General features: G+C 41.5%; 1 protein-coding gene across 9 annotated transcripts in view; it reads left to right on the top strand.

The window, feature by feature from the left end:
- HEATR4 (HEAT repeat containing 4) overlaps positions 1-3,151 on the top strand; it is an 81,737-nt gene extending 78,586 nt beyond the window's left edge. For all 9 annotated transcript variants that reach the window (XM_084969689.1, XM_084969693.1, XM_084969692.1 and 6 more), the window contains one exon: positions 2,736-3,151. In XM_084969689.1, coding sequence (XP_084825815.1) covers positions 2,736-2,909 — 174 coding nt within the window. In that variant the 3' untranslated portion in view covers positions 2,910-3,151. The remainder of the gene's footprint in view (positions 1-2,735) is intronic.
- Positions 3,152-13,828: the final 10,677 nt, after the last annotated feature.

The following is a 13,828-nucleotide window of genomic DNA, read 5'->3' as shown; positions in this document are numbered from 1 at the left end:
CGAACTCTCTCAGAAAGAGTTCACAACCTTACAAGCAATTATAAGCATGTTAGACTACATGGTCTCTAGGGCCTTTTCTGTGGTTCCATTTGATCTTTCAATCCTCTTTCTCACTCACATTTCAATCCAAACACTTGGAGTCTAAAAGCTTTTAGATTTTACTCCTCTTAGGTGTTACATTTACCCGTTTTATTTCTCTTATGGTCTATTACAATGGTCTGCTACTTGGGGTGGATTTTGCCTCCCCAAGAAACACTTTGGGGGAGGAGGGTTGATGCTATAGCATCTCATGAGTAAAAGCCAGAGATGCTGCTGAACAGCCACAATGCAAAAGACAACACTCCACCCCCAACAAATAATTATCCAACCTGAAATGTTAATAATGCTGAGGCTGAGAAACCCTGGTCTATTACAAGTGGCCTCCCAACAAGTCTCTTTTTAACTTTAATTGCCCCCTGTGCTAATTTATAACACAAGTAAGGACAAAATTAGTTTTTTCAAAGTTCCTGGTGTGGAGCAGCAGATTAAAGATCTGGCATTGCCACAGCTGTGACATAGGTGACGGCTGCAGCTCAGGTTCCATCCCTGGTTGGGAAACTTCCACATGCCATGGGTGTCGACAAAAAAGAAAAGAAATTAGTTTTCTCAAGCTTTGGCCCCAAACCTACCATCACCCTACTCAAAACCCATCCATGTGCCCCAGGTCTTGTTTTTTGTATCCACTCAGCCAGTCTGTGTCTTTTGGTTGGAGCATTTAATCCATTTACATTCAGTGTAATTATGGAAGTGTGTGTTTATTGCCATTTTGTTAGTTGTTTTGAATTTTTGCTTTGGGCTCCCCTCCCCGTTCTTTTGCTGTTTTTCTCTTGTGACTTGCTGATTATCTTCAGTGTTGTATGGGTTGCTTTTTCTTTTTAATGTGTGTGTTTACTATAGTTTTGGGTTTGTGTTTCCCATTAGATTTGGATATGACCATCTATGTGTGTACAGAATTGTTTGGGATTGCAGTTCTCTTATTTTCAAATGCATTTTCAGTGTTCTGCACTTGTTTTCTCTTTTCCTGCATGCTAGTTTTGATATAATATTTGTCAATGGGTGATTTTCTACCTGTATATTATCTTTGTCTTTACCAATGAGTTTTCTCATTTGCAATTTTCTTGTTTCTAATTGTGGCTTTTTCTTTTCTGCTTAGAGAAGTTCCTTTAGTAGTTGTAGAACTGGTTTGAAGGTGTTGAATTCTTTTAGCTTTTGTTTGTCTGAAAAGCTTTTGATCTCTCCATTGAATCTGAATGAGAGCTTTGCTGGGTATAGTGTTCTTGGTTCTAGGTTCCTACCTTTATCACCTTAAATATATCTTGCCACTCCCTTCTACCTTGCAGAGTCTCTGCTGCAAGTTAACCTTATGGGCGTCCCTTCGTATGTTGTTTGTTGCTTTTCCCTTGTGGCTTTTAATATTTTTCTTTGTATATAATTTTTTTCAGTTTGATTAGTATGTGTCGTGATGTGTTAATAGCTTGTTTCTTATCTGTGCATAAATATTTCATTGTACAGATGTACGACAGTTTGTTTTTCCATTCACCTATTGACGGTTGATTCTAGTTTTTAGTAATTATGAATAAAGTGCTACAAATACTCATGTGCAGGTGAGACTTTTTTATCATGACTTCATTTTCTATTTCAAGCATAATATTCAAATAATATAATAAAATAATTGACATCTTGAAAATCAAAATTAAAATGATACATCCCATCATAACCAATTTATCTAATTTTTTTAAGAAATGAAAAACAAAGTAATGAATAATGTGTTGGTTATTATTACATAATTGTAATAATACAATATAATGTGTAACTGAAATTAGAAGTTATTTGAGAAATAAGAAACATGCAAAGTATGCTGTTCTTTCTGCAGACATGTAAGTGGGCATGTATCAAACTCTGGGGTTAGGCCTTTGAGATTAATCAAAGAATAGTCAAATATATAAAAATCAGAATTAATCCCATTGAATTCATTAGACATAATAAAATTTTTCCTATTTAATAAAAGAGGAAGATATATAGATACACAAAAACAAGTTCACCATTTGTAATACCACTACAGGTTTGCTCCCTGAAAATACACAATTCTGATGTATTCTATTTTGCTTCATTCCTATCAGAAAAGAAAAATATATGGTATATTTATTTGTAATGCAGTTTTCCTGCACCATCACATTCTGGTAAGGAACTTCAAAGAATGTAAAAATTCCAAGTTCCAGAGAGTAATACAGAAAACTAGATTAATATTAGAACTACCTAGACTCATGGGAATGCTTTACCCGAGGTACAACTCAACACTGGCCATCACTACATTGATTTATAAGTTGAAAATAGAGCAGTGCTGTGTCCCTAGGGGCTGTTCACCGTGTGTGAATCCACCTCAGCACATATGAGGAATAAAGCTCTATAGTCATTGCTACTAATAATAAAGACATAGAAAACATGGGCTAACCCCCAAGATCCCATGTATCTGTCCAAGCTTTAGGTGGACAGTTCAGGCATGTTCTCCAGAATAGGCTTTTGACTGGAATCAAAAGAGGCAGGTCTTAAACTCATAGATTCTATTTTCTTATGTATTGTAGTAGTTCATAGACCTATTCTGATAAACCATGACGGGAAGGTCTTTCTCTTTGGATCTACTAGTCATACGATGTCAAGTTTGGCATATGCACTCACATTTTAATATTTCTCTGCAGCCTGTGAGGCCCTGCACACCAAATCCCTGGTCACAGAGTCCAGTCCTGGGCCTAAACACAAGAAGCAGAAATCGCTCACTACTTGTCAAAGATCTACGCACTGCCCGGGAGAAAAGGATTGCAATGGGACCCTTTGGATCTGACAGCAAAGATCTTCAGCTGAGTAAAAACTGAAAAGTTTTTCCCAGGGTTATGTCCTTCCCACCGCCCCCCCCCGGAAGGAAAGGTGATTATTTTTTAGGATGAGCCTTTCTCTTGGTCCAAGACACAGGCAGCAGTGGACCTAGTCACATTCTGTCTCTTTAATTGTGTAATCTCTTGGTCACTATGTTTGTAAAGAAAAACCTATTTAACAGTATACCTGGCTTTTTAATGTGCACCGCTTACACAGAGGGTTAATAAAAATTGATATCGCATTAGGAGATAGTCCATGTTTTTACATAACAGAGAAGTCATATACTAAATATAGGTCAAAACTCCAAATTCCGCTAGAATAGAAATATTCTGGAGTTCCCCTCATGGCTCAGTGGTTAACGAATCCGACTATGAACAGTGAAGTTGCGGGTTCCATCCCTGACTTCACTCAGTGGGTTAAGGATCCAGTGTTGCCATGAGCTGTGGTGTAGGTCGAAGATGTGGCTCGGATCTGGCTTAGCTGTGGCTTTGGTGTAGACTGTCAGCTGCAGCTCCAATTCGACCCCTAGCCTGGGAACCTCCAAATGCTGTGGGAGCGGCCCTAGAAAAAGGCAAAAAGACAAAAGAAAAAGAAAAAAATATTCTAAGCCCCAGAATCTTATACAAGCTTTATGGAAAGACCTTTGAAACCTAAACTAAAATCCTGTTTGTCTAGGAAAGGAAATCTTAGTCAAGTTTTTTATCCACAAGTCTAGTCTTGTTCTAGAACAGGTTCTTTAACTGCAGCTCACAAGGCTATGAAGAAGCCATGTCACAGGACAGTTACAAGAAAACTGAGCAATATTTTCCTATATTTTGAGCAAGTAAGAATTGCGTGGATGGTGCGTGAACACTTTTAGATCCCTGGGAAGCATTGCTGCAGTTTTACAAGGCTGATTAGCAGTTCTCGGTGTACTTAATGCTTACAAGATTTAGGCATCATGGAAAAGTTGCGAACTGTATCCATATCCTAAGCTCAGATTCTGTAAGAGCACACAATACCCAAAAACTTGTCATGGAAGAGGAAAAATCCAGAATTAAAACTAGTGTGAATCCACCTTTCTTTCCTAAGTATCAATTGTTGTGCGAATCCAGATTTTCTTCCTTCCTTCCTTCCTTCCTTCCTTCCTTCCTTCCTTCCTTCCTCTCTCTCTCTCTCTCTCTCTCTTTCTTTCTTTGTCTTTGTATGGCCACACTTGCAGGATATGGAAGTTCTCAGGCTAGGGGTTGAATTGGAGCTGCAGCTGCTGGCCTGTGCCACAGCCACAGCAATGCCAGATCTGAGCCGCAATTTGTGCCAACGCTGGATCCTTAACCCACTGAGTGAGGCCAGGGATCAAACCTAAGTCCTCATGGTTACCAGTCCTCATAGTTACCACTGAGCCACAATGGGAACTCCCCAGCTTTCTTTCCTAAATGTTGATTGCTGTTTACACCCTAAATAGCTTTGGGACATTCAGTGATTAAAATAAAGGCAACATGGAGTTCTCCCGTGGCTCAGTGGGTTAAGGATCATGCATTGTGACTGAAGTAGCTGGAGTCACTGCTATGGCTCAGTTTCAATCCCTGGCCCAGGAGTTTTCACATCCTGTGAGCACAGCCAGGAAAAAAAAAAAAATGCAGTATGAATCTCCCTCTCCATTTTTCCTTCCTCTAATTAGATCCTCTCTTCTGGTGGCATTGTTATCATCAGGATGATAAAAACAATAACACCCACTGTGAACACCTAGCAGCTATGAGACACAAGGGAAAAAAGAATTTTAGGAGATAACAGTTCCCTATGTAACAGAAAATCTTCCCTCTTCCTGACTTTTATTCAAGTTACCCATTTCATCCAAGTGAAATACTAATCCAAAAAAGCACCATCACATATATCAAATCTGAAGATTCTGGGATCTGGCTGCTGTGAGACATTTGAGACAATAAATAATTCTGTATGGGTACTTTCTCAGCCCCTCTATCTTTGACTTTGTCATTTCGTGTTGAAAGGACCTTATTGTGCTCTCTGCATCGCTGACAGGAACAAGAGAGCTGAACTGAACTCTTCCGTCAGTCAGCAAGGCCAAACAGAGGGTCTATTAGGCCATCTGCACTGTGGGAGATGTAGCCATGGCAGAAGAAATGGCTCTTGTCTTTGAGGAGTGTACAAGGGGTTTTATAAGACACACTTACAAGAACCTTTCAAAGACAATATGCTTAGTCTGGTAGGAATTGCGTAGTACACAGCAGATGTGCTGTGGGAGTTTGGGGGCGGGGAGTGCTGCAGTAGTCGCACAGCTCAGAACCAGTATAGAGCTTAGAGTGACTGGAAGAGGGAAGAACTTCCCGGTGAAGAGGAGGACAGGAGAAACCTGGAGGAAGGGACTTGGCAGGCATCCATGATGGCTCCAACTCCCAGTCCATCCCCCTGCCTCCCCCTCCCCCTCGGCAACCACAGTCTGTTCTTCATGAGTTTGTTTCTTTTGTGCAGATAGGTTCATTTGTGCTGTATATTAGATTCCAGATATAAATGATATCATATGGTATTTGTTTTTCTCTTTGTGACTTACTTCACTTAGTATGAGAGTCTCTAGTTCCATCCATGTTGCTGCAAGTGGCATTATTTTGTTCTTTTTTATGGGTGAGTCATATTCCATTGTGTATATACCACTTCTTCTGAACTCATTCATCTACAGTTGGACATTTAGGTTGTTTCCATGTCTTGGCTGTGGTGAATAGTGCTGCAGTGAACATAGGGGTGCATGTATCTTTTTCAGTGAAAGTTTTGTCCAGATATATGCCCAGGAGTGGGATTGCTGGATCATACGGTAGTTTTGTTGTTGTTGTTGTTTTGTTTTTTTAGGGCTGCACCTGTGGCATATGGAGGTTCCCAGGCTAGGGATCTAATTGGAGCTGTAGGCGCCAGCCTACACCACAGCCACGGCAATGCCAGATCCAAGCCAGGTCTGTGACCTGCATCACAGCTCATGATGATGCCGGATCCTTAAGCCACTGAGCAAGGCCAGGGATCAAACCCACCTCATGGTTCCTAGTTGGATTTGTTTCCACTGCGCCATGACAGGAACTCCAGTAGTTCTATATTAAGTTTTCTGAGGTACCTCCATATTGTTTCCCATAGTGGTTTTACCAATTTACATTCCCACCAACGGTGTAGGAGGATTCTCTTTTCTCCACACCCTCTCCAGCATTTGCTATTTGTAAACTTACTAATGATGGGCATTCTGACCGCTGTGAGGTAGTAATTTATTGCAGTTTTGATTTGCATTTTTCTGATAATTAGCAATGTTGAGCATTTTTTCATGTGCCTGTTGGCCATCTGTATGTCTTTGGAGAAATGTATATTCACTTCTCCTGCCCATTTTTCAATTGGGTTGTTTGTTTTTCAAATCAATAAATTTTTTAATTGAATGATAGTTGATTTACAATATTGTGTTAGTTTCAGGTATATAGCAAAGTGATTCAGGTTTTTTTCTTCAAATTATTTTCCATTGTAGGTTATTACAAGATGCTCAATATAATTCCCTGTGCCATAAAGAAAATCTTTGGGGAGTTCCTTTCATGGCACAGCGGAAATGAATCCGACTAGGAACCATAAGGTTGTGGGTTTGATCCCTGGCCTCACTCAGTGGGTTAAGGATCCGGCGTTGCCATGAGCTGTGGTGTAGGTTGCAGACAGGGCTTGGATCTGGCTTGGATCCGGCATTGCTGTGGCTATAGGCATAAGCCGGCAGGTGTAGTTCCCATTAGACCCCTAGCATGGGAACCTCCATGTGCCTCGGATTCAGCCCTAAAGAACTAAATACATACATACATACATAAATAATAAAAATCTTTGGGAGTATGCTCATGGCAGTGGGTTAAGAATCCAGTGTTGCCACTGCAGTGGCTCAGGTTGTCACTCTGGTGCATGTTTGAGCGAGAACTTCCGCATCCCTTAGGACTGACCAAAAAAAAAAAGAGAAAATCCTTGTTGCTTGTCTATTTTATGTCTAGTAGTTTGTATTTGGTAATCCCATACTCCTAATTTATTCTTCCCCACCTCTTTCCTTTTTGGTAACATAAGTTTTTTCTTTTTTTTTTGTCTTTTTTTGCTATTTCTTGGGCCGCTCCTGCGGCATATGGAGGTTCCCAGGCTAGGGGTCGAATCGGAGCTGTAGCCACTGACCTACGCCAGGGCCACAGCAACGTGGGATCCGAGCCGCGTCTGCAACCTACATCACAGCTCACGGCAACGCCGGATCGTTAACCCACTGAGCAAGGGCAGGAACCGAACCCACAACCTCATGGTTCCTAGTCGGATTCGTTAACCACTGCGCCACGATGGGAATTCCATAAGTTTTTTCTATGTCTGTAAGTCTGTTTCTGTTTTCCATAGATTCATTTGTATTATTTTTTAGATTCCCCATTATAAGTGATATCATGTAATATTTGTCTTTGATTTACTTCACTTAGTGTGATATCCTCTAGGTCCATCCATGTTGCTGCAAATGGCAAATTTTCATTCGTTTTTATGGCTGAGTAGTATTCCATTCTGTATATATACCACATTTTCTTTATTCATTCATCTGTTGATGGATGCTTAGGTTGCTTCCATGTCTTGGACTTTGTAAATAGTGCTGCAGTGAACATTGAGGTGCATGTATCTTTTCTAATTAGAGTTTTCATCTTTTCCAAATACATGCTCAGGAGTGGGATTGTTGGATCCTATGGTAATTCTCTTTTTAGTTTTTTGAGAAACCTTCATACTGTTCTCCATTGTGGCTGCACCAATTTGCATTCCTACCAACAGTATATGAGGGTTCCCTTTTCTCCACACCCTCTCCATCATTTATTATTTGTAGACTTTTTTTTTCTGACCATACCCACAGTAGATGGAGGTTCTTGGGGCAGCAATTGAATCTGAGCCACAGCTGTACCCTACGCCACAGCTGCAGCAATGCTAAATCTTTAACCACTGCACCCAGCTAGTGATTGAACCCTTGCCACTGCAGAGACAATGCCAGATCCTTAACCCACTGCTCCACAGCAGGAGCTCCTGTTTGTAGACTTTTTTTTTTTTTATTTTATCTTTTGTCTTTTTACGGCCGCACCCGCTGCACATGGAGGTTCCCAGGCTAGGGGTCTAATAGGAGCTGTTTCTGCCGGCCTACGCCAGAGCCACAGCAATGCCATATTTGAGTCACATCTGCAACCTACACCACAGCTCATGGCAACACCAGATCCTCCACCCACTGAGCAAGGCCAGGGATCAGACCTGCAACCTCATGGTTCCTAGTCAGATTCATTTCCACTGCACCACGGTAGGAACTCTTATTTGTAGACTTTTTAATGATGGCCCTTCTGACCCATTCGAGATGATGCCTAATTGTGGTTTTGATTTGCATTTCACTAATAATTAGCAACACTGAGCATGTTTTCATGTGCCTGTTGGCCATCTTTATGTTTTCTTTAGAGAATGTCTATGTAGGTCTTCTGCCCATTTTTTGATTAGGTTGTTTGGTTTTTTGGATATTGAGTTGTGTGAACTGTTTGTATATTTTGGAAATTAACCTCTTGTCCATTTGCATCATTTGCAAATATTTTCTCCTGGTCTACAGGTTGTCTTCTCATCTTATCTATGGTTTCTTTTGCTTTGCAAAAGCTTTTAAGTTTGATTAGGTCCAATTTGTTTATTTTTGCTTTTGTTTCTTTTGCCTTAGGAGATAGGTCCAAAAAAATATTGCTGTGGTTTATGTCAGAATGTTTTGCCTATGTTCTATTCCAGGAGTGGTGTCATGTCTTATATTTAGGTCTTTAAATCATTTTGAGTTTATTTTTGTATGTGGTGTGAGGGCATGTTTAATTTCACTGATTTACATGTAGCTGTCCAGCTTTCCCAACACCGCTTGCTGAAGAGACCGTCTTTTCTCCATTGTGTATTTTTGCCTCTGATGTCATAGATTACAGAATAAACAAATTTATAGAAGCAGAATGTAGATTAGTGGTTGTTTAGGGCTGGGAGAGGTGGGGAGAGAGTGTTGGAGAAGGGAATAGGAATTGACTGCTAATGGGGTTTCTTCTTTTTCTTTTTTCTTTTCTTTTTGCCACATCTGCAGCATGAGGAAGTCTTGGGCCAGGGATTGAACCTGCATCACAGCAGTGACCCAAGCTGCTGCAGTGACAATGCCAGATCCTTAACCCACTATGCCACAGGAGAACTTCTTAGTGGAGTTTCTTTGGGGGGAACAAATATATTCTAAAATTAGATTGTGGCGATGATTGTACAATCCTGTGAATATATTTTTTAAAAAGTACATCATAGGAGTTCCTGTCATGGCTCAGTGGTTAACGAATCCGACCAGGAACCATGAGGTTTCGGGTTCGATCCCTGGCCTTGCTCAGTGGGCTAAGGATCTGGTGTTGCTGGTAGCTGTGGTGTAGGTTGCATATTTGGCTCGGATTCTGCGTTGCTGTGGCTCTGGCGTAGGCCGGCGGCTACATCTCCCATTCGGTCCCTAGCCTGGGAACCTCCATATGCTGCAGGAAGTGGCCCTAGAAAAGGCAAAAAGACAAAAAAAATAAAAAATTTAAAAATTAAAAAAAAAAACTAAAAGTACATCAATACCTAAATGGGTGAATTGTATGGTGTGTTAATTATATCTCAGTTAAGGTGTTTCTAAAATATCTAAATCGAAAGGCATTCATGACTATGAAAGACCCAGCAGTGTAGAATGCTGGGTAGTGTGGTATAGTGAACAGAACACTGGTTTGGAAGTCAACATGCCTGAGTCCAATAGTCTACTGCTTATTAATTATATGACCTTAGGTGAATCACTTAAATTCTCTTAGATTTCTTTTATATCACTGTAAAATGGTGACAATAATTCCTCCTTCCTATGACTATTTTTTGAAAGATTAATTTCACCACCAGGTGGCAGTCTGACTATACAAGTTGGATCCTGGGAGCTTCTGTTTACCTGTTCTCAGAGTAACAGCCCTGTACCATTCCCATTCCCATTTGTTGAGTACTTACCTACCTACCTTATGCCAGCCACAGTGCCAGTGACTCTTTGAACATATGATTTCTAATTGTCTGAGAAGAATGAAAGGTGGTTATTGCCCCAATCATGAGGAAGCAGAGGTCAGATAGATTCCCTGACTTGTGCAGGATGCACAGGAAGCTGCAGAACTGAGATTCAAGTTTCATTCATTCATTCACTCATTCAAAAACTCTGAACCTGGGAGTTCCCGTCGTGGCTTGGTTGAAACAAATCCAACTAGTATTGATGAGGATGTGAGTTCCATCGCTGGCCTTATTCAGTGGGTGAAGGATCCGGCGTTGCCGTGAGCTGTGGTGTAGGTCCCAGATGCGGCTCAGATCTGACGTTTCTGTGGCTGTGGCATAGGCCGGTGGCAACAGCTCCAATTAGACCCCTAACCTGGGACCCTCCATATGCCGCGGGTGTGGCCCTAAAAAAAAGACCAAAAAAAAAAAATTCTGAGAGCCTATTAGTTACCTATGAAGCTAGGGACCACATCTATCTTACCACTGTCTTATTTACTTATTTATATCCTTGGCAACAAACTATTAGCACAGAGTATGTGTCTAATTTTAATTCAGTGGATATTTACTGAATGAATAAATGCCTAATATTCTAAGCACTGTGCATAGTGAGCCACAAGGGAAATGTTTAAAGAAGTCTGCACTTGGAGTTCCCTTTGTGGCACAGTGGTTAACGAATCCAACTACGAACCATGAGGTTGTGGGTTCGATCCCTGGCCTCGCTCAGTGGATTAAGGATCTGGCGTTGCCATGAGCTGTGGTGTAGGTTGCAGATAGGGCTTGGATCTGGCTTGGATCCGGCATTGCTGTGGATCTGGTGTAGGCCGGTGGCTACAGCTCCAATTAGACCACTAGCCTGGGAACCTCCATATGCCACAGGAGTAGCCTTAGAAAAGGCAAAAAAAGACACACACACACACACACACACACACACACACACACACACTCACAAAAGAAGTCTGCACTGTGTTCTGATAAGCAGATTTGAATATTTCTTTCCAAAGGCAGTAAGTTTTTCCTTTCTTTTTTTTTTTTTTTTTTTTTTTTTTTTGTCTTTTTAGGGCCGCACTTGCAGCATATAGAGGTTCCCAGGCTAGGGGTCCAGTCGGAGCCGTAGCTGCCAGCCTACACCACAGCCACAACAATGCCAGATCTGAGCCATATCTGCAGCCTATAGCACAGCTCATGGCAACACCAGATCCTTAACCCACTGCGCGAGGGCAGGGATCAAACCCTCATCCTCAGTCTGATTCATTTCCACTGAGTGGTGACGGGAACTCCAGTAACTTTTTCTAAAAGCTCCAGTTGATTCATCTCTGAGGCAGGAAAATCTCACAGATCTTGTAGAAGTTTCTAAATGAGCCACGGGCCAGGGAATTATTATACTACTAGATTTGATTGGTGCAACCAGAGTCTAATGGCTAGTTTAGAGTTTGTTCCATGTCACAAAGATACCAATTTTTATTTGTCTCCTGGTTGATATTGACTAACCAAGCATTAGGACCATTGACAATTAGGACCATAAGGATTACCAGACTGGGTCAGACCTATAATCCATTTAATAGTTTCTTACCTTGGAGGAAAAGTTATTTAAGTAGTGATTCTTAAGCCTGGTTATGAATTAGAATTACTTGGAGGAGCTTTGCAAAAATAAAATGCAGATCCCTGGACCCTACTCCAACCTAATCAAGTGGAATCCTTGGAACCAGGACAGGGACCTGGGACTGTGATGTAGGATCAGTGTTGAAAAATGGCTGATTCACTCATATATACTTCTGCAATTCATAAATTTGCTCTAATCATTTTTGTATTCTGACCACATTTCCTCCCTGGATAATGTGTTCCATTCGTTTATTAGTTACAGCTTGAAGTATTCCTTTTTTTTGGCTGTGCCTTCAGCATGTGGAAGTTCCTGGGCCAGGGATAAAACCCATTCCACCGCAGCAAGCAACCTGAGCCCCACAGTGACAACACTGGGTACTTAACCTGCTAAGCCACAGGGGAGCTCTGAAGTATTCTTGTTTAATCAGTGCTCATCTTAACTCTACTAGAAGTTTGTAAATAACATTGAAATCCTAGGATTTGGGGATTTGAAAGCAGAATTCATGTTGATCTTACTCATGCTATTGGGCGATACTATAGGCTTAGCTTAGCTCTCCCCCTAAAGCTTGAGATTTTTCTTGGTTTATAAGCAGCTCTGGCTTTATTAAGTGATCCATTCTGCATCACTTAGACAACGTTTGTCTACTTTGTGCAATAGCAGAAAAATATTATCGGTCCCTGTGATGAATCTGACCTGGGATTGCTGATGCTTAGGTCATTTGAGACAGGTAAGCACTTGTTGCAGGCTTGGGTTAAAGTCCTGTTATGAATCTAGTCATCCTGTTAGCTTTGGAGAGACCAGGAAGGGGAATATACTTTCACCTAAGAACTCATTGACTAATATATCCCTTTGGAATGAAAAATCTGGATGGTTTGTGGAACAGAGACCAGAGGGGGTAGTGGAGCGGACGTATTTATAGTAAAGTGTACGAGGGAGTGAATAAAAAAGTAGAATAGCGGGGGAACATACCTGCCAAGTAGAATGAAAAGGGTCTGGTTTAACCACTTCCTTATTAAAAGAAAAAAAAAAAGAGGCTTAAAAAGGGGAGCACACTGTAATTCAACTATAATGGAAAAAAATAAAAATCATTTTAAAAAAGGGGGAGCTAAGTGAAGAGCCCCAACTGAGGTGATCATCTTGGAATCTCCAAATGTCTTCTGGTAAGTTGAAGTTTTAAGTAGATTTATGCACATGTGAAAAAGAGAAAGAGAGGGGAGAGAGGGCTTTGGAGGACAGAGAGGGAGAAGTGTAATCATATCACCACCCACACATCCCCTCCAGGCAAGTTGGGTCTGGCCAGGATCTGCTTGCACAGAAAACTTAATAGCGCCTGGTTGGAAAATTTCTCATACTCCAGGGATGAGATTTTTGGTTTTATTCCTTACAGACCTCAACAATGACCTTGTTCTCAACTGAGGTTATTAGAAAACAGATCTTTAGGGACTGGTGCACCCAGGATGAAAACACTGTGGCCTCTGATTCCAATACAGGAAATCAAAGATGCTCTGGTTCCTTAATGAATCAACACTCCAAATAATACCAGCTTTCCCCAGCATTTTTTTTTTTTTTCATCTAGAGATTTCAAAGCATTTTACAAATATCTGCCCATCCCAAGGGTCGCTGATTAAGCCACATCGCTGACAATCATCTTCGGCTTGAGGTCCTTCTGTCAACTGATGGCTGAGCTGGAAATAGAGTGTGGGCCTCGTGATTCAAGGTCTCGCACTCAATGCCCAGCCCCTCTCTTCACTACCCAGTCTGCAGCAGTTTGTGCTGCTCCCGTGGGGCATAGTTCTTCCCAGGGGCCTGTGCATCAGATCTGCCTGCTGCTTTGCTGTCATCACCTTCCACTGACTACATTACTGGTTCCCTGTGTCCTGGCAACTGAGCTGTGCCTTGTCTGTCTGGGATGTGAGATTGCTGAAGAATCTCCAGGGTTCGTCATGTCTTGTCATCCTTCATCCCAATTTACAGCTCCCCCACAATCTCAGGGCAATCAAAGTGCTGTGTCCTGTGGCTTATTCTTCCTCCTTCTCTATCTCCATCCTCACTTCCCCTCTGCAGAAGAGGAGTAAACCACAGGCCAAGAGCTTTTAAGGTAGGAGGAAATGGGAAGGAAAAGTCTTGTCTTTTCTCTCAGTTTGACCTCTTGTTCCCAAGGAGGGGAGCCGAGGCCATGAATCTTGGCCCCAAAGGGATGATTTGCAGGATGGGTCTTTGCTTTCATTGCTCCTCCTGAGGGAGTTAACTTTTTTCTTTTTTGTTTGGAGTAGA

This window comes from Sus scrofa, chromosome 7, assembly GCF_054392235.1.
Source record: "Sus scrofa isolate SSC_HxYL_T2T_F1_AM1 chromosome 7, Sscrofa_HxYL_maternal_Yorkshire_Landrace_v2.0, whole genome shotgun sequence".
In the NCBI taxonomy this organism is placed as follows: Eukaryota; Metazoa; Chordata; class Mammalia; order Artiodactyla; family Suidae; genus Sus; species Sus scrofa.
This window is presented reverse-complemented; position numbering and strand designations above follow the sequence as displayed.